General features: G+C 44.0%; 1 protein-coding gene across 1 annotated transcript; it reads left to right on the top strand.

The window, feature by feature from the left end:
- The first annotated feature begins 1328 nt into the window (after positions 1-1328).
- On the top strand, positions 1329-21287 carry SLC26A8 (solute carrier family 26 member 8). Its single transcript, XM_074163448.1, has 19 exons — positions 1329-1432; positions 3924-4063; positions 4956-5072; positions 5964-6139; positions 7507-7671; positions 8394-8543; positions 8780-8862; positions 9639-9786; positions 10734-10847; positions 12072-12149; positions 13411-13506; positions 14052-14158; positions 15515-15584; positions 16143-16235; positions 16324-16452; positions 18026-18376; positions 19594-19648; positions 19761-19939; positions 21078-21287. The coding sequence occupies exons 1-19, from the start codon at positions 1329-1331 to the stop codon at positions 21285-21287; spliced, it is 2565 nt and encodes an 854-aa protein (XP_074019549.1).
- The last annotated feature ends 6616 nt before the right edge of the window (positions 21288-27903 follow it).

Raw genomic sequence — 27903 nt, 5'->3', positions numbered from 1 at the left:
TTATGCTCAAAGGTGTCACAAACAGCTAAATCTTCAGAAGCTAATGAACTCTTAAACTCATCTGTGGAGAACCTTGATTTATCTCCTCTGTAAAAAGAGGGAGAAACTGTGCCCTAGGGATGGAGTGTGTTTGAGACGCACCAACCACTGGCTCCCTCTGTGGTTTAGAACGACTGGGGTGGGTGCGGGTGTTGGCAGATGTGTCTCACAAGACACTAAATACGGTGTCAGAGTCCCTGTTGGTGTACCCAAAGCAGCAGATCTCAGTGATACAAAGCACTAGACCTGTACAAACTGATCCTGGGGGTTCAGGACATGAAATACGAGGAGAAAACTAAAATCTGAATGAATTTTATTGCAGGTTTTGATACTTTAAACTTAGACTGCATCCTGAATAGACACTTAACTGCTCACTCACAGCCTTTTTATATTTCTTCTTCTTTTCTTCTGCTCATAGCCAAAAAAATACGCTAAATGTCACCACCCTTCATGTATGTACTTTCACTTGGTAGCTCTGGATTTGATTTTTTTTTTCTGCCTCAGCTGTTGGTATGAGAACTTTGACTTAGATCCACTCTTGCACTGGACCTTTACTTGGTCAATATTCACTTTGGGAGCTCACATCTTACCTACTCTGAGTGATAGTGATGGAATAAGGGTCTCCTTCCAGATACTAAAATTCTAAGGAATGGGAGTCAGATGTTTGGGAGATTTAAAAACCTGAATGGTGTCAGGTACCCATTTTATAGAGCAAGTTGTGGCATTTTTACAGCCTCAGATTTAGCTGCTCTCTCTATGATTCAGACTAATCCTTTTTCCTCCGGGACTGGAAACAAGGAAAATTCAAACCATTTCCTCAGCTGTGGTAGGTTTATGGAGAGGGATTGTATTTAGCTCCCTAAACACGGGCCTGCTTTTGGGATCACAAAGCAGGATTCAGGCACATTTTTCCTCCAGGGTAGGAACAAGGCAAGTTCCAGAAGGACCTGGTGTTCCTACAACTGATTTGGCCATTTGTCTGATCCTAAGAACAGCATGTCCTTTATGGATTCCAGTCTCCAGAGCCTTGCTCATCCCTGCTGTAACTTCCGGCTTCAAAGGACTTATGTTTGGATGGACTGATCACGTCTCCTACGTTTTATTTCAGTGTTAGTAGATACTTCAGTCAATGACCCTGCTTCTTTCTTCCAATGTCGCTGCCAAGAAAGAGGAGCGTTCACTGTGCTCTCCAGCATTTGCTGTTCTGCTGGTTTTGACTTGACTGCCATCACAAGGAAAATATGACACTTGATAACAATATTGTTGGTGCTTGCAGGGTCCAAAGAAAAATGCAGACGGAGGAGCACTTCCAGGCACGCTTTGAAAGAAAAGTGTCTTCCACCTTTGGTGGAGTGCTGCAAATCTCTCGAGAGAACAGACGGCTGCACTGCAGGTGAGTTCTATGCCAGGAACTTAATCAGGTATAAAGAAATTAAGGAGGCTCTTCAAGCCCAAGTGTAAAAAAGGTGCTGACTTTTTCACAGCTGGTAATTAAAATGCTGGACTGCGCTGATTGATAACCAAAGCAGAACCCCGAGTTACAGGAACTTGCGCTCAAAGTGTGTGAGATGAGCTCAGCACTGCCCTACCAGGGTTTCTATCTGCAATCTGGAAAAGTGTCTGCTCCCTTCAGGACTGTGATAGAGTGAGGGATACATGCACCGTAAAGAGAAACTGCCAATAGTTGTATTTCCCTCCAGTGCTTCCCTCAGCCCAGCTGTCAGACACAAGCTTTCATTTGTGGGATTTTTTTTTCTGATTTGTGCCTTTTGATACTTTTATTTCTTACATTTCAAGAGCCTTTTTCTGTTCCCTCTTAGCTGGGGACAGGGAAAGTTGCATAATGGTATGACTGTGATTGACTGAACTGCTTTTTGGAGCTATGTTCCTGTGTTCTTTGAGGAGAACGGGGGAGTTAGGGTACTGATAAAGCATTAATGCTTCCATGGCCTCATTTTCCCATCTGCCAAAATTCTCTTTTGGGCATTATATTGAGAGTAGAAGCGTCTCTTCTGCCAGAGGAGCCCTGCAGGCCACAGGCTCACCAGAAGGCAGTCTTTGTTGGCTGCATAGGAGAATTCCTGGTGTTCTTCCAGCAAGGCAAATATAATAAAAAATAGGAAACCCGTTCATCAGCTTCCCTTTTAGTTTTGTTTGACTGTGAATACTCTCAGTTTTCTTTCCAAATCTCTTTTTGGATGTGGAGTGGACTGTCATTGGCTATGGCTGTGTCTACTCTGCAAAGTCCTCCTAAGAAAGTAAATACAAAATCTCTGATTCATCATTTACCTGGGCTTTGTTTCAGCATGTACACTCAACGTATACTGAAACTTAAAACTTGTTTGGAGACCATGGCAGGACTTGAGACTCGAGTCTAGCTCTGGGTGAGGTTCCACAAGGTGTGGTGAGCTGATCCACCAGCTCGCTGCTGCCAGAGGGACAGGACCACGCAGGGACAGGAAAACAGGGGAGCCAGATCTCTCTCTTTCTGTGTAACTGCCTCTTAGCTCAGCTCAGCTGTGTGTGGGACTGCAGCCTGAAACCATGGGTCACGTCTACCTTACGCTGCTGGAAAGTCATTTCCTGGTGATAAGTGAAGGCAAATGGAGCCGTAGTTGCTGTTGTGTTTTCTAGTTTTCATTCACCGCAAAGACTTGTCATCAAGATTCATTTCTGCAATAGTGAGATCCTTTAGATTGTGCAATAGCCGCCTGTGCCAGCACTGTCTTTTTATATATTTTTTAAAATCTATGAAAGAAGGAGATTAGATGAAGTTCTGGAGTCAGGGAAACAAAATTACTTGATGGAAAGGGTTGAATTTTTTATAATTATGACATGTGATGTGAAGTTAACAGTCTGTCCACCCAGAGACACCTAATGCAATGAAATAAGTCTTGCCCAGAGATCAAATGGAGAATTTTGCTCTAAAGTCATAGCTAATATTACTGGAAACTTTATCATTGCACTTGATGCTTAATGAGAAAATCTCTTTATTCTCTCCCCCAGCTCATCGTTTAAGAACCGCGTCTGCCTTGCTTCCTCATACTTTTTTCCCTGTTTCTTTTCCACTTCCCCATCTCATGTGTTTTCTCTGTTCTCCATTTTGTATCCAGTTGTCTGCCCAGTGCGTAGTCACCTTGGACAATACAGTGATGGAAAGGGGCTCAGCTCTATAATGGGTAACGGGGGGCAGTTCCCACAGGCACCGTTTGAGGCTGCCAGAAGCCTTGGGCAGACACTACATCACTTATATTTGGTTTATAAGTAGAAAATCACCAACATTGCCAGGGGATTAAAATGGGGAAGAAGGAGCAGAGGGCTGTGGGGTTAGTCAGAGTTTACCTACTGGAAATTATGATTCAAAAATGTATACGCAAAATAAATCATGTAGGTCAAGTCCTGCTTCCATCCCCTTATTAAATAATGTAAACGTTAAATAAGGAAACATTTGACTGCTTTTGGGGAGGTGGGATATCGGTGGTTTGCCTGTTTTTCTCCCCCAGATGTAGTGTTGGTATGTTTTAATTCTCGATTAGAATAGGAGGAATCAAAATACCATCTCCTATTTTTCTGTGGTGTTAACGAGGTCGAGTAATTGATGCATTTGTCGCTCTGGGAAGGGCCTATCCTATGAATGGCACAGGGAGTATTTGTGATTCATCTGAATGGAATGCGAAGTCTTGGAGGTGCCTGCGTAAGATCCGCGTTACGTTCCAGCCGGATCTGCGGGACCTGCGTGGGTTCAGCGTACACGGTGGCTGCAGAGAGCTGCCCATGGCAGCGTGGCTTCTCTGCCACCAGGGCAGGAGGCCACGCAAAAGCCCTGCAGAGATGGAGGTTGTAAAAGACATTGAGTATAGATGAGCTTGTCTGGTTCTTTTCAGCTTCTCCTGGAGAAGGTTCAGAAAGATCACACTCAAGATGTTCCCTATCCTGAACTGGCTGTTTTCATATCGGTTCAGAGAATGGATTTTGGGGGATCTACACGCAGGCCTAAGTGTTGGGGTGTTTCAGATTCCTCAAGGTAGGCAGAGAGAAAAAAAAACACTCCAGCTTCTTATTGTATGTCATGCTTTTCATAGTCTGTCTCTTCAGCTTCTCGATGTCTTCTGCAGCCATTTGTGCCCCAGAGTAATTATATGCTAATAAAACTACGACAGGGTAGGGGGTGGTCAGTGGTTGCCCAGAGAAGCTGTGGCTGCCCCATCCCTGGAGGGGTTCAAGGCCAGGTTGGAGGGGGCTTGGAGCAACCTGGTGTGGTGGGAGGTGTCCCTGCCCAGGGCAGGGGGTGGCACTGGATGGGGTTTAAGGTCCTTTCCAACCCAAACCGTTCTATGATTCTAATGTCATCAGGTTATGTGATGTTCCTTAGAAGTTCCTTAAATCATTAACCTATTTATTTGCATATTTGTGGGAGAACTTCTTTTCTATAATCAGACATTACATGGTTAATTTCAAGGCCAGGACACTACTCAAAATATAAACTAATAGCAGCATTTTCCTATATGGCAAACAAAATAACATGATCTTTAAAATGGTGGCCTAACGGAAGAGGTTCTGGTTCTTTGTCTAATTTCTGATTAGCAAGGGCCCGTGTTGTAAAACAACATTGGCTTTTGTTGCTAACTGGCCTGGCTTCATCAGGTCCCGAATTCCCTAAAAACCGGGCTGTGGAAGTGGAATGGCCATCTTGCTCTCTGATTTGGCATGTTTAAACCCAAACTAGAGAGTAGCAGGTAACGTAAGCCAAACCAGCACTGGTGCTACCTGTGTCTGGTGATTCTGTGAATAAACATAATGGGATTTTCATAAGGGTTAGCAGGTTTTCATCAGCAAATTTTTACTTAAAAATAGTAACCAAAGATAGAGAGCTTTCCCAATTTGCTTGACTTTAGAAACAGATTTTTCCTTTCCAGCACTTTTAGGAGTTTGGCTGACCAGGTTACCTCTGCCAAATATCAATGGCTTCCTTTCTACGTTCTGCTGCTCGCTGACGTACGTTATATTTGGGACTTCGCATCATATCTCAATTGGTGAGATTTATTTTGTATTTTGAAATGTTTCTTTGGGACTTAGAGATTATGTTCGATGCTCTTTCAAAAACCTGGCGAGATGTCCTAATCTATTTCATCTAACAGGCAGGTGTTATTTAGGTGAGAATCCAGACCCCCAGATTCTCGATTCATTGTTGTTCCACTTCTCTGTGGTGAGAATTTCACCAAGTCAGTCAAGTTTCAGATGTGGGGTCCTTTGTGCCCCCAAGAACGTGAGCTGTGATGGACACTGGTTCACAGGAGACGGCTGGAGTCTCATGGAGGTGTCTGCTACGTGAAGGACCAATGTGAGCTGCTTCCCATTTAGCCCCAGGATGTTACTGTGAATCATGATGTGGCTCCTGGTCTTCTCCATGGTCTTCTCCGTGTATTTTCTTGCCATGGCTGATCTGTTGATGGGTTTACATTCTTAATTTGTTCAGAAGCCAGATTATTAAAATGCTGTTTACCTCTGAGAAGGACTTCCACGTTATCCCAGTGAGTGGGTATGTGGAGCTCTGGCCTCTTAGCTAAAGTGGCAGTTCTTTCTCTGAAAGAGATACCCTTCTGGTATCTCATTGTAAGTAATTAATTTGTGTTTTACATTTCAAACTTTTTGTTGTGCATCTGAGCAACCAAAGACTTTACTCGTAAAATGGCAGGAATCTGAAATTTTCAGAGAGGACTTTGGAAACTATAGGTACTTACTCACAAACAGTAAAAATTGATTATATAAGTGGATTATATGTATCTATATGAATGAAAATTGACTGTCTCATACTGCACAGACGGGCGATGGAGGGAAGAGATGGATGCGGGATTTTAAGATTAAGTCTTTGTTGCAACGTCTCAGGCAGTTCCATTTTCTGTTCTCTGTTCTGTCGGTTCCAGGCTCGTTCAGCATCCTCAACATGGTGGCGGCAAACATTGCGAAGCCTCCTAATTTCACCCAAACATTGTCCTCTAGTGGTTCACCCAACAATTTCTCAGACCCTACCTTTATGAAAAATTACATGGAGGCCTTGACACTTACTGCATCAGTAACATTTTTGACTGGCATCATTCAGGTAGAAGATGAATCTATTGTATATCCTTAATCATATCTCCTTATGTGCATCCTCATGCTAATGTAAGAATTGGTGCTGCGTGTATATTCTAACAGCAAAACGTAAGCTCAGCACATTTTAATACATATTTTGGGCAAAGTGGGACATGACACGACCTGCTTGAGAGTAGAAAGGCTCTACAGAGGGATCTGGACAGGCTGGATGGATGGGCCGAGGCCAATGGGATGAGGTTCAACAAGGCCAAGTGCTGGGTCCTGCGCTTGGGTCACACCAACCCCATGCAGCACTACAGGCTTGGGGCAGAGTGGCTGGAGCTGCCTGGCGGAAAAGGACCTGGGGGTGTTGGTCGACTGTTGGCTGAACATGAGCCAGCAGTGTGCCCAGGTGGCCAAGGCAGCCAACAGCATCCTGGCCTGTATCAGGAACAGTGTGGTGAGGAGGACTCGGGAGGTGATCGTCCCCCTGTACTCGGCACTGGTGAGGCCCCACCTCGAGTGCTGTGTCTAGTTTTGGGCCTCTTACCACAAAAAAGACATTGAGGGCCTGGAGCAGGTCCAGAGAAGGGCAATGGAGCTGGTGAGGGGTCTGGAGCACAATGAGAAGGGGCTGGAGAACTTGTGAGGAGCGGCTGAGGGAGCTGGGGGTGATCAGCCTGGAGAAAAGGAGGCTGAGGTGAGACCTTCTCACTCTCTACAACTCCCTGAAAGGAGGGTGTAGCTGGGGGGTTCGGTCTCTTCTCCCAAGACACAGGCGATGGGACAAGAGGAAATGGCCTCAAGTTGTGCCAGGGGAGGTTCAGGTTGGATATTAGGAAAAAATTTTTACACGGAAAGAGTTATTGCTCATTGGAATGGGCTGCCCAGGGAAGGGGTTGAGGCACCATCCCTGGAGGTATTTAAAAGAGGGGTTGACATAGTGCTTAGAGACATGGTTTAGTGATGGTTTTTATCAGAGTTAGGTTGATGGTCCCTTCCAACCCAGACAATTCTATGAATCTATGATTCTATGAATGTCTGTCTCGTCCTCTCGTACTGTCTGAAAAAGATATGACAGGTTAAGAATCATGTGGCCATGATTAATATGTGTGAAGTAAATAGTTATCTTTTATGTTGACCCTCTGTATGTATCTCTTCTGCAATGTGTTGACCCTTAGTAGTCCTGCAATAACTGCACACACTCGATGTAAAGTGCTTCTGGTTTGGTTTGGCAGTGTCTTACTTAATTGTGCATAATGAAAATAGCATGTTCAAATAACTACCTGTCATGTATGGCAGTGAAGAGTCACGCTCTTCAAATACGGAAACGAGAAGGGCGAGGTTAGACATTGATAATTATATCACGTCTCACTTCTTGTCTGTCCCATACAGTTGCTGCTGGGCTGCTTTTGCCTGGGCTTTGCAACAACGTACGTGCCAAAGACTCTCATCGATGCTTACCTCACTGCCGCCGCGTTGCATGTCATCGTATCGCAGTTCACCTTTATCTTTGACATCATGGTAGACTTCCACAAGGGTCCCCTGGGCATTTTTAATGTGAGTAAATTCATTATTACTCAAAAAAATGCCTACTTCACGGAGGGAAAAGGAAAAAAACAGCTTCAGAAACTGAAGCAATTTCAGTTTAAGTCAGTTGCTAAGGGATATTTGTGCAAGTCTTAGCTGTGGTTCACTTTACCTTCCTGTTGTCTTGAAGAGTGGATGGAGCTTATTGTGCGACATGCAAGAACAAAAGACTGTGTGCGTATTTTTAATTACTTCTGTAGCTCTGGAATAGATTTTCAGCACGTTTGTAATTGTAGTAGGGCAAAGGTTAGAGGGAAAGGTACTTTTTTCCTCACTAGATCATCACGGGGAAGCCATTGGGCACTCAGTATCTTTATCATACCTGACAAAGAAGTGGCAGACTCTGAGCTAAAGACAAGTCAAAGCTAGTTCATCCTAATTTATTTTGGTAACATCAATAGAGAACTTGAGAAAATGGTAGTGAAGAAGAGAGAAGGACGGTACTAGATCTGGGCTATTTGTGACAGTGTTTTCTCTGCAGATACCAATAGAGGATAGAGATTTTTAAATGGTCTTTTTCTCTTCTTCTCATTCCCTCCTTCTTCTCTTCTCAGTTTCTCTCTTCTAATTGAAGTTACCACCGTAGCAGAAGGGTTTTGTTCGAGTGTCAGAGCGACCGATGTCAGTCTCCTGGAATATAGAAATACTTGTAGTATCTGCCTCTGATCCTCTCTATGATGATTCTTTTTCAGAACCTATTTCATTACTTTCTGGCTCTCCCAAAGGCTAATGCCACCAGCATATTGCTATTTTTGCTTGGCATGGCTGTGCTTCGCGTCAGTAAATCTTTCAGGATAACTTATAAACATTATCCTATTGCATTTCCTACGGAACTTCTCTTGGTAAGTGGTCTTCAAATTGCCGTTGTCATGATTGAACTAACAGAGAGTATGATATACTTTATTTCAAAAAAACATTTCACGTATTACTTCAAGATGCTGTTATATTTACACGCTGAATCTGTGCTTCAGTCCTTTAGCTACTCCTACAAGATGAACTATCTTTAGCTGGATTGTGCACAGTTTCAGGAGCAAAAGCAACATAATCGCTAGTGTTGCTTCTCGATTTTTTTCCCCAGATTATCGCAGCCACCGTTCTTTCTAATTGCATTCGTCTTCACGCTGAATCTAGTAGCGCTGTGGTCGGTATGATTCCACAGAGGTTAGTAATCTATGCTGTTTGTGAGGTTGTACTTCTGAGATATAAAAGAGCTGTTTCAGCCTGTTCTTGAAACATAACATGGGCTGACTTTTATTGGGCAGTGCAGCTATCGGACTAACTCTTGAGGAATTTTAATTACATCATAATTTCCAAGCATAGAATCATAGAATCATAGAAACATCTAGGTTGGAAGGGACCTTCAAGATCATCTAGTCCAACCATCAACCTAACTCTGACAAAGACAAAAACCGAAAAACACATCACTAAACCATGTCCCCCAGCACCATGTCAACCCGTCTTTTGAACACGTCCAGGGATGGTGCCTCAGCCACTTCCCTGGGCAGCCCGTTCCAAGGCTTGATAACCTTTTCAGTGTAAAAATTCTTCCTAATATCCAACCTGAACCTCCCCTGGCACAACTTGAGGCCATTTCCTCTAGTCCCGTCTCCTGTGACTTGGGAGATGAGACCGACCCCCCTGGCTACACCCTCCTTTCAGGGAGTTGTAGAGAGCAATAAGGTCCCCCCTCAGCCTCCTTTTCTCCAGGCTGAACAATCCCATTCTCCATATGCAGAATTCAAACTATGGTTTTATCAGATTCAGGTTTTATTAGTAAAAAGAGAAAGGAATTTGCTTTTTTTGGTGAGGTGGAATTCTCACGGTTTGAGAGCATCTCCTATGAGGTGCTGCATGCCTCTGATGATCGTCCTGAGTTTGGAGTTACTGTGGACGGAGCTCAGAACGGCTCTAAACTTATCTCTTCTCTGATCCTGTAGGTTTCTGCCTCCTATGCTGCCAGATTTATCAAACCTGAGCAAGATCATACAGCATGCCTTCTCCCTTGCTGTCGTAAGCTATTTCCTTCTTGTTTTTGTTGGGGAGAAGTATGCTTCACTCCACAACTACAGCATTGCCAGCAATCAGGTGAGAGCAAAGCTGTGGGTACCTCCCAGGCTGAGAAGCAAACTCAGCTCCACTTGCAAAGGCATGAGCTCCTTGACAGTGGTGGAAATGCAAAGACGGAGTGAATATCCCAGATGATGGTTTTGTAGGAACTCGTTACTTTTCCTTATGCAAAGGGGATGTTAGAGGCCAATAATGTGAAGGCCAAAACGTGACCGCCTTTGACCAAGAGAATATTCTTTGAATATTCTCAGTGTTGGGGCTGAACCTCACACACACACAGCGCTGCAGCTTTTCCCTGAGGACCGGTGCTGTCATGAATCCACGAGACTATAAAAGTGTGATAAATTAATAGCTGAAATTGTAAGTGGCCAGAGCAGCTGTAGTTCTCTGTATGTGGCTGCCATCCCGGCGTATGGATTCTCTGCCCAGAGTGACTGAGAGGCTTTTCAGCTAAAACTGTGTTGGTTTCCAGTGGGCTGGAGTTAGGAAGCTTTAGGCATTTTGCACTACTCCATGTTTAGCTTGTTGTGATGGCTTTGGATCTTTAATACAATGGAGCTAAGCCAGTAAGGAAGCTGCCCTGACTTCTCAAAGCCTCTGGGGATGGATATAAAGGGAATGGCTTTTCCACTCAGCTTGTGTCCAGGTGTACTGTGGTTGCAGACTGAAATTTGCCACATGTTAGATTGAAAGTCAGTGCTTTAGGGTTCTAAGTAGATTTCTTTGAAAGATGAAACTGAATTTTTGGGTCCAGGAGATCCTCAGCTGGGAAAAACGTATGCCTTTTAAGAGAACTCATTTAACCGTGGGAGACCTTGCCTTCTAGAAGGTTTCCTGAGCTTGGCAACACCGATGACCAACCAGCAAGCATGAGCAAAAGGAAAGGAATTCCTGATAAGCTACTTCTGTGAAGGTAAGTCATGCATTTGGGGTTTTCTCTGCTTCCTTCTGTTTCTGTTTTACAGGAGCTAGTAGCAGTGGGGCTATGCAATATTTTCAGCTCATTTTTCAAAAGCTTTGTTGTCAGCTGTGCTATTTCTGGAACTGTCATTCAAGAGAAGACAGGGGGGAGAACACAGGTGAGCTGGGCTGGATTTGTTAAGCTTCCAAACTCCATCTAAAATCACTGTGTACTGAGTATAGGCTGACATTTAATCTAAACAGTTTGTGAGGTATAAAGTTACATACTCATGCGACATGAATTCAGATACCCCCTCTGTGTGTGTTATATTATGTACTATATTTACATGATATTCACAGCACATGATGTGCCATGAAGGCAGCCAGGATCCTGTGGGGAGAATAGGATACGGTCCATGCAGTTTAAAACTGTATTTTAGTGAATATACCCCAAAAGCCAAATGGAAAATTGTTCATGTATGTTCTTCTGCCACTTCTTCCTAAGTTTTGAGTACTTATACTCCAAAGTCTTATGAGGAGCGGCTGAGGGAGCTGGGGGTGATCAGCCTGGAGAAAAGGAGGCTGAGGGGAGACCTTCTCGCTCTCTACAACTCCCTGAAAGGAGGGTGTAGCCAGGGGGGAGTCGGTCTCGTCTCCCAAGGAACAGGCGATGGGACAAGAGGAGGTGGCCTCAAGTTGCACCAGGGGAGGTTCAGATTGGATATTAGGAAAAATTTTTACATGGAAAGAGTTATTGCACATTGGAATGGGCTGCCCAGGGAAGTGGTGGAGGCACCATCCCTGGAGGTATTTAAAAGATGGGTTGACATAGAGCTTAGAGACATGGTTTAGTGATGGTTTGTATCAGAGTTAGGTTGATGGTTGGACTCGATCTTAAAGGTCCCTTCCAACCCACACAATTCTATGATTCTATGATTCTCCTTGACTTTGTGATCTTTTTTCTTTTGGGGGGAAAGAGGGTGTTATATGTAATAACAACATGTAATAATGTTTTTATCATACCTCTTAACTGAATGTCTGTACATTCTTCACTGCATCGCAGAAGTAATTTTCTTTAATAAGGAGTTTATTCCAACATCTGACTTGAAAGAGAAGTATCTTATTACTCAGGTGAAATTATCAAACTGAAATCCTGCATGGTTCTGGTGTGCCTAAGAATAGTCCATTTCGGTCAAATTTATATCTGCAGAAAACTCTTTCAGCAAGTATTTGAGAATCTGTACCGTGCGTTGCAGCATCCTGTGGCCTTTCTTAATTGTGCCCTGGTTATTTTTCCCAGTGGGTGGTGTTACATGGGCTTGTTTAGGGAGGACAAGTGAGGAAATGGTTCTGTCTCTAATGAAGTACATAATAATGTTCTCTAATAAAGTATTTCTCTTCAGTTGGCAGCAGCGATTGGAGCATCTGTGATGCTGGTGATTGCACTGAAACTGGGATACTTTTTCCAGGTGATACCTAACGTAAGTGAACCTGAAACAGCTATGGCAGCAGTCGACTGACTTTCTAAGCATAAAATGAAAAATTTCTAAGCATAAAATGAAGATTTTTGTGGGACAGTTAGGGATTATATCAAGCTCAAAAGTTAATTGTTCTCAGGGATGGACCAAAGCTAAATAATGACTTTAAGCTCCTAAATTTCAGCAGGTATCTGAATGATGCAATATTTATTCTATTTATACCTCACGTATTAGGTAATAAATACTACATCTCTCTCCCAGCTCTCACTGATCAGTACAAGCTAAAATTCCTTGCCTAAAACTGGACTGAAATGTCACTGCCAACCTCTATAACTTAAATATTGTATTTCACTTTGGGGTCTCACGTCTTCCAAGCTTTTGCACACCTGTAAAACAAATTGATGAGTTCCTTTTTTGCATCGGTGTAAGGAGCTCCAAAATGGGTCCTTCAGATTCTTTAGAGTGAAGAGATAAATAAAATCTTGGAAATGGAAATTTGGGCTTAATGTCTCTGATTCTAGCTTGGTCTTTGAGGTTTATTTTAAAACCATATGGACTCCTAACCTGCCTTGTTTGGATTTTGCATTGCCAGTACACCTCTAAACGTTTTATTATTGTAGGTTATTCAGAGTACTCAATTTTCCACTTTTCTCTTAAAGTTTTATTTAGACTTTCTTTTTTTTTTCTCTTAAGTTTTCTTAGGGAACCACTGACAGAGCATTACTTCCTCTTTGTAAGCTGGGAGAATTAATCCCTTTCCCCAAACTAGCTCACAAAACAGAATTTAACCACCTACTTCCCTTCGGTTTCCTTTTCGTCGCTAAGAAAGGCCATTTTCAAAAAGTGGTGTCAGACAATCTCCTAAATCAGACAATGAACTCCCGGTGCTAATTGAAACCATTCTTTGAAGCGGCAACTCTTAATTCTGTAGATGTTGGTGGGATTTCTCCCAGTGCTGCAGGAGCCACAGGGATTCTCCGCGGAGCACTAGGGAGTAATGGAAACTACACACAGCGTTGCAAGAGGGAGTCCAGTTGTATTGGCAGGAGCCGTTGTGAAATCAAACAAGAAATTATAAGCCAGTTTCATGTTGGTTTGAAGATCAGAGAACTGTTATATGAAGCTATAAAATTTATGGAAATAAAGCTATTGTAATATTTTAAGTTCAAACGGTTTGTCTGTCGTGGATATCTGTTCCTTAGCATGTTTGTGGTTACAAACAAAAATAGCAAGATAATACATGCTATTTTTCTGATTTCCACAGGATATACTGGCTGCTATTGTGGTATTTAACATGCTCCCTTTTCTTGAAAAACTTCTGGATGTCCCCATCCTGTGGAGACGGGATAAGTATCATTTCGTAAGTGATGAAACAAGCCACCAAGGATTTGGACTGTGCCTTAAAGGGAGAAATGGATGTTTTGGGAGGGCAAGGCAAAGCCGTGGGCATTCCCTTAGAAAAGGGAATCCTTTGAAACAGCCGCTGAAAGAAGCGTATTGAAATCTCTACACATCAATTTGCAATTAATTCTGTACAGGGAGAACTGATTATTGTTGGTGCTTCCCAGATCCCCTAAGAAAGAGATTGTCTGGCTGCCAGCCGGGGCCACATTCTCATGTCAGTTCTTGTGCAGGACTTCTCATAAAGAGAAAGATCCTGAATATGATGTGGGCTTTGCTAATAATTGAAGCCCTGTTAAAAAGCCTGGAGATTTGAACTGAAATTTGTGATTCTTGTTTGCAGCTACTTCCAGGACTGGGCTGGTCTAGATGAGCCAACAAAGCTTTTCATGTATTACCATTTCTAGCCTTGTTTTTTGCCTGCAATATGCAAATGCTGGGGCTGAGTTTGAGGTCATTTTGCATCTTTTTCCTGCTCATGTTCTCTCTGTCTCTTGTTCCAAGGCTATTTGGCTTGTAACTTTCGCTGCAGTGCTTTGCTTTGGTCTTGATACCGGTTTAGAGATCGCCATGGGATTTACCTTCTTGATAATCACCGTTAGGTCACACAGGTACCTGTAACTTTGAAAACAAAATACTAGTTTTTCTTAAAGTTGATGATTTAGAGATACTTCTACGTGTGATAATGAAAAAGCTGTTTCATGTTTGTAAGCACTTCGATCGGGTCACCCTGGAGTCTCTCTAATGCTATCCCAGACCAATAATCCCGTCGAGTTTAGGGGCTCTGGATCGGTCCCTCCTGCAGCTCTAGCTCTATTGAAGACTCTTTATTGTCGTGTAAGCATCACCCAGGAGAGGTGATCTGTCTACACAGTTTTAGAGGGATAAAATCAGATGTTGTGACTTCATTTCATATACATTCCTCAATCTTCACTGCCATTTACCAAGTTGCTTTATCTTCTCCGTAACCTCCGTTGGTGGCAGGGGCGGGAGGTTACGTCAGGCACACATTACTCAGTGTAGTGGCTGCTAATCCAAACAGGAAAATCAGTTATAAATCCAAGCCACACCTCATGAGATTTACCATGATAGGGAGGTGCTTGACTAAGTAGACTGAAGCCTCTGGAATAACATGGAAAGAAGTAGGAAATAACTCAGTTCCTGCAAATACCAAGCTGTTTGTGAGCTGACCCAGAGTGGAATTCAGGAAGAATTTCAGTTGCTGTCTGAAACTCACTGTTTTGCCTCTGCTCAGAATTAAGATCTTGGGTTTGGCATGGATTTAATGAGCATTGTGAAAGGGTGTTTCTGCAGCCACTGTTCAGTTGAGTGTCCCTGTTGTCCATCCTCCCTTCAGGGTACATAACCGCTTATCAGTTTCCTACCAGTGAGAGCACTATGCCCACAACACTCAAAAAAGCATGGGAAGTTATCTGCAAAGAGATTGAAGAGCGTCTTGACAACAGTTTTCCATACGTCAGGGCCCACTGCCTTCCCGTTCAGCCAACCAGCCATGTGTTTATTCCACCTGTGTCCTGAATTGACCGGAACCTGCCCCAAAACCACATGGCACCATTAGCAAAGCACGGTTCCCAAAGCAAAATATTCTCCTTCAAGGCAAAACCCAGCTCCAAGCACGAGTTTTAGCTGCCTCTACCTGTCTGTGTAGATGTATCTTTGGGGAGGCAGAGAGGGATCATGCTACCCAGCATAATAGTAATAATCCAAGTGTTCCAGAGCTAAAAATGAGACATTATCCATCCTTGAGGACACCAGCTGAAGGCTGTGTTCGTGTATTGCTCCCCTACTCAAAGAACCCTAATTATGAGGGAGTAACTTTTTGTACTCACACCCTCTAAGTTACAGTTGGTATTTCCAGTGAAGAGGAGAGAAATGGAGATCAAGTCTTTGGGAACAGATGGTTTTTCTCTGCTCTCTGTGAAAATCTAATAAACATCTTGTTTCAGAATGAAGATGGTGGTGCTGGGACAGATTCCAAACACGAATATTTATAGAAGTTTATCCGTCTACAGAGCCGTAAGAGCAAACAAAAAACAAATGTTCCATCTCTCTCTGTGATCCAGCTTCCTCCCTTTAATGCCTGGGGGTGACCATTCAGGCTCAGTTCATTTGATTCATTTGATAATAGGTGGGACATGGGCCTTTTTAAGATGTTATTTTCAAGACCTGCACCGTGCAGAGTCGGGCGATGCAGGAGCAGAGAGGAGCACCCTGTGCCCATGGGTGCGTTCCCAGTGCTGTGCTAGGGGACTGGCAAAAAATGGAATAATATAAAGACAAGGTTTGGAAGACAAGGGTAGAGTGTATGTTTGAGCATTAAAAATAATTTGGGTTGTTTTATATTAGAACAGCCACCTGTCATACGTGATTTATGTGCTGGAGGTATGTTTTTAATTGCAAGAGGAGCAGATTAGTTTGTGGTAATTCGGTAATTCTGGCGCTACCAGTATGTCGCGTAGTCAGCAACGGGACCAGACAAACGCTGTCCTTAGGGTAGGACCTCACAGACAGTCAGGAGGGGAAAAACAGCTCCTGCTGGGAACAATTCTCACAGATCCAACTTCTGCTTTACAGGCAAGGGAGATTGAAGGTATCAAAATCTTCCAGTGCTGTTCTTCCATCTCTTTCGCAAACATGAATCACTTCAAAACCTATTTGTTCCACAAGGTAAATGCTACTTTTCCAGTCAGCGGAAGTTTCTATGAGCCTGCATTAGGGAGATACAAACTCTAATAAAACTGCCTTTCTTTTTCAGATGGACGTGAAAGCAGTGCCTCTAGATGAAAGTGAAATGTGGGCTTTAATTGGTCCGTCTGACACTGCAGCGGAAAGAAACGATCTTAAATGCTCTTGTGTCTGTCATCCAACTCCACCACCACTTAGGGTCAGCTTTAAAGTATATTTATCTAGTCTGTTTGTTTGAGGTGCCTGGTTTTATGTTACTGAGGACAATGTTCTTTACTTGCCAGTAATGAAAAGGCTGTAAATGTTTATATAAAGCATATATATATTTGCTATATAAAAATAAGCAAACATTACCGCTGTATTTCCTTACTCGTACTTTATGTGATAGAGCAATAGTAGCTCAGTTTACTGGATGAATTAACTGGCAACTGAAATATTCAACATATCTTCTCCTCAGCTGAAAGGATTAATTTTGTCAGGTGCTTCCGTAGGGATTTTCTTCTTTTTCCCTATAGAAGTGAGAGAATTCCCTTGCTTAGGAGGAATTTGTTCCGCTGCCAATACTGCCAAGTGCAAAATACCTCAAAGGCAGCTACAATTATTGTGATTAGTGGATTTCTTACTTTTACTACAACTGGCTGCTGTGCATCTTTCAGTGTCGCTCATATCCCTCTTTATCTGAATTTTCTGAGTTGCCTTAGACAATATAAGAAAGGAATTTCATATCTTCAGAAGCTATTTTTCAAGCAGTTATATGTGATTTGTAAAACCCATTTTCTGAGAAAGTTGAAAGATACTGCTTTGGAAAACGTGTGGCACCGAGATGCTTTAGATAATTTAACATCATCTTCTACAGTACGAAAATGCAGAGAGGGGCTTTTACTTTCTTGTGTTACAAAAATGAAAAAACACCTTTGTAGCTGTTAAGAGAGAAAAATTGATTAAATCGGTCCATTCTGTGACCAGCTGCCACACACGAGAGCAGATCAAAGGTCTGCAGAGCTCAGCCAGAAAGTTGCTTATTGTTGCTCCGACAGGCAATGGCCATGGGCAATCTTTTTTCTTCTTTTCTTTTCTGAAAGGCAGAAGTAACAAGTCAGATTCCAGTATCAGGGGCCGTATCGTGGTGTGGAGGAGGGAGGTCCCACTGCACTATTTGGTGGCTGAAGGCTCTCTGTTTAACCACATCTGAGCCTTGCCAGCCTGCTACTTTGCATCCTCTTGTGGCTTTGTGCTATATTTAATGTTATTTCATGTGTGTTTTTTACCATGAGAGAATGAAGACAGGCTGAGAGAGTTGGGGGGGTTCAGCCTGGAGAAGAGAAGGCTCCGGGGAGACCTTCCAGCCCCTTCCAGTCCCTAAACGGGGTCCAGGAAAGCTGGGGAGGGACTCTGGATCAGGGAGGGGAGCCATAGGAGGAGGGGGAAGGGTTTGACACTGAAAGAGGGGAGATTGAGATGAGATCTCAGGAGGAAATTCTTTGGTGTGAGGGTGGTGAGAGCCTGGCCCAGGTTGCCCAGAGAAGCTGTGGCTGCCCCATCCCTGGAGGGGTTCAAGGCCAGGTTGGAGGGGGCTTGGAGCAACCTGGTGTGGTGGGAGGTGTCCCTGCCCAGGGCAGGGGGTGGCACTAGGTGGGCTTTAAGGTCCCTTCCAACCCAAACCATTCTGTGATTCTATGATTTACAGTACTCCCTTACTTGCAGCCAAAAATTTTCCACCTCCTGGGCCCAATTCTTTCAACCCCATGTGTACTCTCTATTTTCCATCTTAGGTGCCATATACAGAGAAACTGGTGAAGCTACGCCACACAGACACTGAATCCTCATCATCTTTGGTTAATTTGGTCCATTGGTCAAAGTATGGAGACAGACTCAGCTCGCAGATATTCTTGATGGGAGCGGATGATGCATCCTCAGGCTTTAACACAGGACTTCCGACCGAAAAAAAGGAGGATGAAGGGAGAAGAGCTTGCCTTTCATCAGTGTCTGCCATCGATAATTCCTCAGTGAGGTTAGATCAGGAAGAACAGCGGGTGTATTGGCCGTGTACAGTTCACACCATCATTTTAGACTTCAGCATGGTGCAGTTTGTGGATTTGATAAGTTCCGAGTTACTGCGACAGGTAAGAACCCAACTGCACGTAAATGAGGAACCTGAAGTTAACCCAACGTCTTATGTTTCTCCTTAGTCTAAAATGCCCTGCTACGTAACTATCCGCACGTCTTCCCATTGACCTTTAGCTATCAAGTTTCAGAAATGAATAAATACCCATAAAACCACTTAAAAATAAAAAAATAAAAGCCCCGGTTTCCATACAAAGGACATGCAAAAACCTCTCCTCCGCTGCGACCAGTTCTGGAGTGACATAAACTAAAAACACATTTATAAAAATGTCTACTTTGGTTTTTCCCATTTTGGCTGTTTATTTTTTCCTCTAGCTGGACAACTAAAAGAAAAAGCTCTTTTTTTTTGAAGTGTCAGATATAAAACTACTAGCTGTTATTTTGTTATTTTTGCTGACTGCCTAATTAGCCTTTTCTTTGAAGTATGTCTTGAACTTTTAAGTCTTTGAGTGGGGATCCAAGCCAATGGAGATATATATTTAGCAAAAATAAATTCCATGTAGCTGTGCTTCTCAGAAAGATCCAGCTCCAGATGGATTCTTAGTCAGCTCTCTCAAACTCTGCAGCACAACTTCAAAAGATTTTTGTGTAATAACAAGTTGGATTAACACCTATTGGGAATAATTGTGGACTGAGCTGATGTCCCTAAAATCCTTATTTACCACCCATTTAATGCGAAAGGGGGGTAAAGTCAAAGTCTTTCCAGATTCCTTCCAGCCCCATATTCTGAAATTCTGTGATTCTCTGAAATAATGATTTCATTGCCTTTAAAAAAAAAAACCAAAAACAACTACTTTGAGGTCTTTTAATTACAAAAGGTCAGGCATTGAGAAAATGGTGAGAATCTGTCCCCTCTAAAATCTGATTCCTTTCACACTAAGTTGATACATCTCAAAATGTTGGACATGAAAATTGAGACAACTGCTCCTGTGAGAACGTTGTGTTGAAGTGAAGCAGTATCACTGTGTGGTGCGTAGGGAACTGGGGGGGTCTGGCTGTCACCCGCCCTTCTTCTGGACTCAATATTCATTACCATCTTGGACAATTTGGCTCCTTAGTGCTGAACTCAAAACTAGGATTTGAGATACCAGAATAAAGGTTTTCTTCAGAGATAAAACACTACAAGGGAGGTTTTATTTCCCTGTTTATGTTTTACCTTCTGGGGCACTTGTATAACACAGAATTGCTCTAATGCCTGATGGAATTCTTTCCACAGATCATCCATATGTTCCACAATATTGGCATTACAGTCCTTCTAGCTGGTTGTCACTGTGAGTATAGTATTTGTCTCCTAATGTTGACTTTATCTCCAAGGATAAGTTTTAAACTTAGGTGAATTATTTCAGCCGTGCTGCTTGATTCACTTCCCCCTGTTTTCCGTAGCCTCTGTGATGGCAGACTTTGAGAAGAATGATTTCTTTGATGGCTGCATCACCAAAGAAAGGTTCTTTCTGACTCTTCACGACGCTGTGCTGGCTGCTTTGGACACGCATCAAAGGCCAGATGGGCTAGAACCTGCTGCGCAAGAGTTTGCTGAGGAACCACCAGCTGACCAGCAGAAGGTAGAGTATTTAGCTTAACATTTAAGCCTTCATATTGTTAAATTATCCTCTCAGTAACTTAGACCTTGTCGCGTGGCTGAGGAAATGGGGCAGAGTGGATGCTCTTTTGAATTCTCCGGTTTTTCACAGGTACTTGCCTTTTTGCAATGGACAGACAATCCAATTTATTTCCTTGATCCCTGCGTTCTTGTTTGGGGAAAGGCATCTTTGTGTGCAGCCTGGAAAGGATTCCCGCTGAGTTTTGTGGTGGGGAATGACTTTGTTGCATTTTAAATTGTTTCCATTCCTCGGACAGTGCAAAGACCCTGCCAGGGCAGAGCAAAAGCTCCAAGTTTTATATTTCCAGAGGTTACTGCGCCAGCTCCCTTGGGGCTGGCGGGGGGAAGCGAAGGACAGCGCTTGCTTGATTTCCTAAAGAGCTGAACTTTATGCACATGCTGTCAGTACTCTGCAATAATTTTTAAGCTGGCTGGCTGGCTCAGCCAAGTTTGAATAGGGCAGACGGCTGCAAATTCCAGGAAAAGCCCTTGTTCTGAGTAGAAGATTCCAGTAATTGCCCCACCTTGGGAAAGGACCCAACCTTGGCTAATCATCCCGTGCAAACCGTCAGGCTGGGGTCCTACAGCTGAAGGAGGTGAGGATGAAGTTAAAAATCTATCCAAATCTGCAGGAAAATGGGGTTCTTGGGTTCTGCTGTTCATGGAATAACTTGTTTAATTCTCTTATCTTGGCATCGTACAGAATAGGCTGATGGAAGGATATTGACCTTCCGGACTCTCTCCCCCATAGAAAAAACTCCAAAGAGGGAAGGTGACAGTAAATATTCACCGATGTCCCTTTAACGGACGTGGTGGGGAGGTGCCACCAGGCAGGAGGTGACAGTGGTTCCCCAGGAGCCTGCTTTGAGGCTGGTCTGGGGGTGCAGAAGGACACCCGGCAGCTCAGGGGTGTCACCTTCAGCAGTCCCTGCTGGTGCTGGCTTGTGTCCTCGGCAGCTGGGGACTTGAACTACCCCGTGCTCCCACGCCAGCGTGGCCCTCACTGCTGACGGGATGTTGCCTTGGCATGGGGAACCGTGCTTGACCAGCTCAAGAGGTTGGCCACCCTCGGCTGACGGGGATGTTTGTGTACATTTCAGGAAAAAAGTTTGAAGAAGAATAGAAGTTTTTCCTCTTCAAAGAGCTCTGACAGCAAACTTCTGCCCAAAGAGCTAATATCGGATATCTCAAGCTCAACCCAGAGGGAAGCGGAGCCAAGCTCTCTCCAGCAGTATGAGTCCCCACCCCTCCAATCGGATTTCCAGGACCCGAGCTGGGGGAAGAGGTGGAAATACACCAACAATCCCTGAATTACTGGTCTTGGGGAACTGGGATTTCAGTAGAGAGGAAAAAGGTACAGTTAAGCAACGGTTCTGGTGTTTCTTACCAGCCTTCAATCCTCTATTTCATTTTATTTTTTCTGTTCCAGAGTTCTTAAAATAGAGAGCCTGACAAACACCTCCAGTAATTCTGTTGTTTTAAACAAAAAGCAACATTTATGTTACTGCTTTCAAGCATTTTCAAATAGATGTGCTGCCGAGCAATGCTGAAAGCAGAGAAATTTTGATGTATAATTCCTACTTTTGTAGCTAATTCTAGCAAATGATTTGCGCTTGTTTTCTGAAATTCTTTAAATTTCGGTTTAAATGTCCTAATCTAGCACTTCTCAGATATTTATTGCTTGGTAGTAAGTAAAATTAATCTGCCCTATTTCAACAGGTTACATGCAGGCAGTTTTTTCAGATGTATTTAGAATGATGCGAATCTTCAAAGAAAACATTTTATTGTTAACTCTTCAGCACTTTGCCAAAGTTGATATTGTCTGCACTAACGTAACCCGGTGTCCATCCACTATTTCTGCCTCAGTCCCTTTCTAACCCACCAGAACTAAATCCCAGTAAAAAATATAATATTTTTTTGTCACGGTTTTGTAGTCCTTTACTGAAATAGGGAAGAATGGAGGAATGTATTCACTTTGTTCTGAAGAGCCAGGAAAATTGTGGACTGAGATATAGTTGGCATTTGGGGAACAAAATCACCTTAGTTATATTTTCTGTAGATGAGCCATGGAGTGTGATGCAGGGGTATCAGAACAGGGGCATGAGCTGGGATCCCGCTCAAAGCAGAAGCGTTGAACTGTACTGGGAACACACATCAAACACTGTGCCCTCGTTTGGAGCATCTCTCTTATGAGGAAAGGCTGAGGGACTTGGGTCTCTATAGTCTGGAGAAGAGAAGGCTGAGGGGGGATCTGATCAACACCTATAAATACTTAAAGGGTGGGTGTCAGGAGGATGGGGCCAGTCTTTTTTCAGTGGTGCCCAGTGACAGGACAAGAGGGAACGGGCACAAACTTGAACATAAGGAGTTCCACCTAAACATGAGGAGGAACTTCTTCACTTTGAGGGTGGCAGAGCCCTGGAAGAGGCTGCCCAGAGAGGTGGTGGAGTCTTTGTCTCTGGAGACGTTCAGAACCCCGCCTGGACACGTTCCTGTGGGACCTGCTCTGGGTGGACCTGCTCTGGCAGGGGGTTGGACTAGATGATCTCCAGAGATCCCTTCCAACCCCGTATCATTCTGTGATTCTGTGATTCTATGGGCCATGGCATAAATTGCCGTGTGAAAAGCTGCAGGGGAACTCATTTTAGATGGGTGCCCGGCACTGTGTATATCCACCACTCAGACCCTATTTTAGGGCAAAACTTGGGTTTAAAGGATGGTTCCTTTGTGTCCAGATCCTGTGCTCTGGGCTAAATCCGTCTAACGTGTGAACAGCTCTTAACTTTTGCTGCTGGGCATTGTGTGGTTCCTGCAGTAACAGCAAGGTGGCTCCTGAATTCCGCTGCTCCTGGCTGGTAAATTTTCACAAGGATACAACAACTAATAGGAATATTAATATTAAACTATCTGGAAAGTATCCCAGTGAGTTCTTATAATATTTTTATTATTTTTTTCATTTAAATTATTAATGATTCCTATCAGTTTCTAGGAGGAAGCCACAGTATTGCACGTGTAAAGTGCAACGCTAAGGGATTTTAGCAAACTCTGCAGTGTAGAGTTGCTTATTGTGGAGGGAACGGAGTCCTGGAACCCTCATACCTTTTTGGATTGAAAGACAGGAAAAACTGAAAGGCTCCAATGGTGTTGAGTAATTCCCAAACCGCATACGCTTCCCTGCATTGTTTTGGACGGTGGCTTCACGCCAAGCTGCTCTCAGCCCTGTTCAAAACAGAGTCACACAACCCCCCTGAAAAGCGTAGCCCTCATTTCCAGATTCTGTTGTTGGCTCTCCTACGGCAGCCGGGATTGAAGCTGAAATGACATTCCAGGCTGTTGGCACCATCGGAAGTCTCCATTGCAAATTTAAGAGGTTATTTTTTTGGCTTGTTCTGCAAAGTTCTGAATCTTTCCTTCCCCCCCCTGGCTCCGCAGGGCTGAGCACCAGGGGACAGCTCAGACGTCAGAACGTCAGCGTCCCAAGGAGGGGGATTCGTGCTGCCAAACAAGTATCTTGCCGAGAGGAAGCCCAGACAATCCTGATCTTTTTCCCTTATAGCTCCGTGGTGCTGTAACTCCGTTCCCACATAAGCGCACCGGGCTCCTGCCTTTTGCTGAGCACAAATCCCCGGACACAGGCTGGGAAGTGACAAAGCCCGTACGTTACGGCCAAGGACTCCACCTGCACCTCTGAGAAGCCGCAGAAGTCAGAGTTCAAAGGCCTGGCCGCCATCACGTGTTTGGAGGCACCTTGAGGTTCTCACCTGACCTAATTGTAACAACAGTTGTTTTGTGCATGCAGAAGCTGTTTGATGTCCTTCCAACCTGGTGTGACGGATGCCACCATGTTCTCCTGGCTGGGCATGCAGCATCCGAGCAGCTCTCCCACTCCTTGGAATTAGAGGACACATCCCAAAGGACAGACGTTATCATCGCAGATGGTGCGAAGTGTGTATAGAATCATGGAATGGTTTGGGTTGGAAGGGACTTTAAAGCCCACCCCCAGTGCCACCCCCTGCCCTGGGCAGGGACACCTCCCACCACACCAGGTTGCTCCAAGCCCCCTCCAACCTGGCCTTGAACCCCTCCAGGGATGGGGCAGCCACAGCTTCTCTGGGCAACCTGGGCCAGGCTCTCACCACCCTCACAGCAAAGAATTTCTTCCCCACATCTCATCTCCATCTCCCCTCTTCCAGTGTCAAACCCTTCCCCCTCCTCCTATGGCTCCCCTCCCTGATCCAGAGTCCCTCCCCAGCTTTCCTGGGCAACATCTGATAATCATGGAACAGTTTGGGTTGGAAAGGACCTTAAAGCCCACCCAGTGCCACCCCCTGCCCTGGGCAGGGACACCTCCCACCACACCAGGTTGCTCCAAGCCCCCTCCAACCTGGCCTTGAACCCCTCCAGGGATGAGGCAGCCACAACTTCTCTGGGCAACCACTGACCACCCCCAACCCTGTTGTAGTTTTATTAACATATTATTACTGTGGGGCACAAATGGCCGCAGAAGACATCGAGCAGCTGAGGGACCTGGGGAGCAGTGAGGAGCATGGCAGAAGCAGTTCTTGGGCCAGCACACTGTGGTGCGTCACACTGCCCAGGAAGCTATGAGGAAGGACCAGATAAACCAGTTAGGTGTGGGCACGCTTGGGGGGTGCTTATTCTGCTTTAAAAACGAGTGCCAGGGTGGCTGTGGAAGGACGGGTGGGTGTTGGCTCAGGCCTGGCACGGCCACCCTTTGAGGGGGCTACCCCAGACTGCGCTTTTCTATCCCAAATTATAGACTCATGGAATCGTTTGGGTTGGAAGGCACCTTTAGGATCGTCGAGTCCAACCATCAACCCAATGCTGTCCAAACCACCACCGACCCATGTCCCTCAGCACCACGTCCCCGGGGCTGTTAGATACCTCCAGGGATGGTGGCTCCACCACGTCCCTGGGCAACCTGTTCCAAGGCTTGACAACCCTTTGGGTGAAGAGATTGTTCCTGATCTCTATCCTGAACCTCCCCGGGCGCACGAATGGTCCTTCTCTGATTCTATAGACGCTTGTCACCATCTGTGATGATCACGCGCGTCCTTTGGGATCCGTGTCCTCTAATTCCACGCAGCGGGTGAGCTCCCGGGGCTCCTGCAGGCTATGCTCCAAAATGAGAGAAAACAGATAAAAATCCAACCCGGAGTGGACGCGGCTCCCGCTCTGGTGGCCGGTGGTGGCCGTGACTCTTCTGCTGGCTCCGGGGCAGAGCGGGGCGAGAATCCTGGAGGGACACCGGACACAGAGCAGGAGAGAGAAGGGGTGTCACAGAGCGGGGAGGGGGTTTTTAGGAGGAAAACAAAGAGTTTTTTGGTTTGGGGCCTCAACGGCCCAATTCTGGAAAAGCTGGGGGTTTTTTTAACGGTAATTCCTGAATAAATATTTATCAGGTCGTATTATATTATTATTACATCACAGTGGATCATATGCTACTATATTATATATACGATTATAGTATGTATAGTGTATTAGAATATATGGCGTATACATACAATACCTGCTGTTATTATATATAATTATATATTATAATATGTTATAGATAACATTACAATACACGATGTGTAACATTATAATACTATATATAATGTGTTAGGACATATATCATTATAGAATCATAGAATCATCTAGGTTGGAAAAGACCCTTGGGATCATCAAGTCCAACCATCTACCCTACTCTACAAAGTTCTCCCCTACACCATATCCCCCAACACCACATTTAAGCGACTCTTAAACTCACCCAAGGATGGTGACTCAACCACCTCCCTGGGCAGCCCATTCCAGTGTCTGGTCACTCTCACTGTGAAGAACTTCTTCCTAATGTCCAGTCCAAACCTACCCTGTTGCCGCTTGAAGCCATTCCCTCTTGTTCTATCGCTATTTGCTTGTGAGAAGAGACCGGCACCAACCTCTCTATGATGTCCTTTCAAGTAGTTGTAGAGAGTGATGAGGTCACCCCTCAGTCTCCTCTTCCTCAAACTAAACAGTCCCAGCTCCCTCAATCGTTCTTCGTACGATTTATTCTCCAGGCCCTTCACCAGTTTCGTTGCCCTCCTCTGCACCCGCTCCAGCACCTCGATATCTCTCTTGGATTGAGGTGCCCAAAAGTGGACACAATACTCCAGGTGTGGCCTCACCGGTGCTGAGTACAGGGAGACAATCACCTCCCTACTTCTGCTGGTCACGCTATTTCTAATACAAGCCAGGATGCCGTTGGCTTTCTTGGCCACCTGGGCACACTGCCGGCTCATATTCAGCCGCTTGTCAATTAGAACCCCCAAGTCCTTTTCCACCAGGCAGCTCCAGCCACACTTCCCCCAGCCTGTACCGACGCGTGGGGTTGGTGTGGCCCAAGTGCAGGACCCGGCACTTGGTCTTGTTGAAGTTCATACCATAAATGTTGGCCCATCCACCCAACCTGTCTAGGTCTCTCTGTAGAGCCTCCCTGTCCTCACGCAGATCAACACTCCCGCTTAACTTGGTGCCATCTGCGAACTTACAGATGATGCGCTCTGTGTCGTTATCAAGATCGTCAATGAAGATGTTAAACAGAAATGGTCCCAACACTGAGCCCTGGGGGACACCACTTGTGACCGGCCGCCAGCTGGATTTAACTCCATTGACCACCGATTTGGGACCGTCCATCCAGCCGGCGCTTGATCCAGCAGATGGTGCGCTCGCCCAGGCCGTGTGCAGCCGGTTTTTTCCACTGGAATTTTACGAGGAGCAGCGCCGAATGCTTTCTGAAAGTCCAGGTAGAAAATATCCACGGCCTTTCCCTCCTCCGGTAATCGGCTCCTCTTGTCACAGGAGGAGATGGGGCTGGTCCGGCAGGACCTGCCTCTCGTAAACCCATGCTGGCTGGGGCTGAGCCCGGCTGCCCACTGTGTGGTGTTACGGGTTAGAGTACATTCTCTATATTGTATTTTATAGATGAGAATACATTCTCTATATTGTATTTTATAGATTATATTTTCTATATCATAATACCTTATCCATAATACATTATCTATATTGTATTTTATATAATACATTATCTATACTACACTATCTATATTATATTTTATATATTTTCTATATTATAATACATTATCTATATTTTCTATATTTTCTATATTATAATACCTTATACATAATACATTATAATGCATTATCTATAATACATTATCTATATTGTATTTTATATATTATGTTTTATATATTATAATACATTATCCATAATACATTATAATACATTATCTATATTGTATTTTCTATATTATAATACATTATCTATATTATATTTTCTATATTATAATACCTTATACATAATACATTATAATACATTATCTATAATACATTATCTATATTGTATTTTATATAATACATTATTTATACTACACTATCTATATTGTATTTTATATATTTTATATAATACATTATCTATATTTTCTATATTTTCTATATTATAATACATTATTCATAATACATTATAATACATTACCTATATTGTATTTTCTATATTATGTTTTATATATTATAATACATTATCCATAATACGTTATCTATATTGTATTTTCTATAATACATTATCTATATTATGTTTTCTATAATACATTATCGATATTATTTTTTCTATAATACGTTATCTATAATACATTATCTATTATATTTTCTATACTATAATACATTATCTATAATACATTATCTATTGTATTTTCAATATTATAATCCATTAGCCATAACACATTATATTATAATGTTCTATATAATGCATTATACTGTATTATCTCTATAGAATAGCAATAGAATACACTGTGTCGGTGGGGTCCCCCCTAACCCGCAGCCTCCCCCCCCCCCAGTGGCGCGTCTCTCCTGACGTCACACCGTTAACGCCTCCCCGCCGCGGGGACAGGC

The sequence above is a fragment of the Numenius arquata genome, chromosome 24, assembly GCF_964106895.1.
Source record: "Numenius arquata chromosome 24, bNumArq3.hap1.1, whole genome shotgun sequence".
NCBI lineage: Eukaryota > Metazoa > Chordata > Aves > Charadriiformes > Scolopacidae > Numenius > Numenius arquata.
Note: the sequence above shows the minus strand (reverse complement) of the source record. Positions and strands in the feature narration are given on the sequence as shown.

Excerpts from the sequence above, each read along its gene's own strand:
- SLC26A8 (XM_074163448.1), top strand. The coding sequence starts at position 1,329 with ATGCAGACGGAGGAGCACTTCCAGGCACGCTTTGAAAGAAAAGTGTCT. Across the intron at positions 8,863-9,638 it reads GTCGGTATGATTCCACAGAG|GTTTCTGCCTCCTATGCTGC; the intron begins GTTAGTAATCTA and ends CTGATCCTGTAG. Across the intron at positions 16,453-18,025 it reads CAACTCCACCACCACTTAGG|GTGCCATATACAGAGAAACT; the intron begins GTCAGCTTTAAA and ends TTTCCATCTTAG.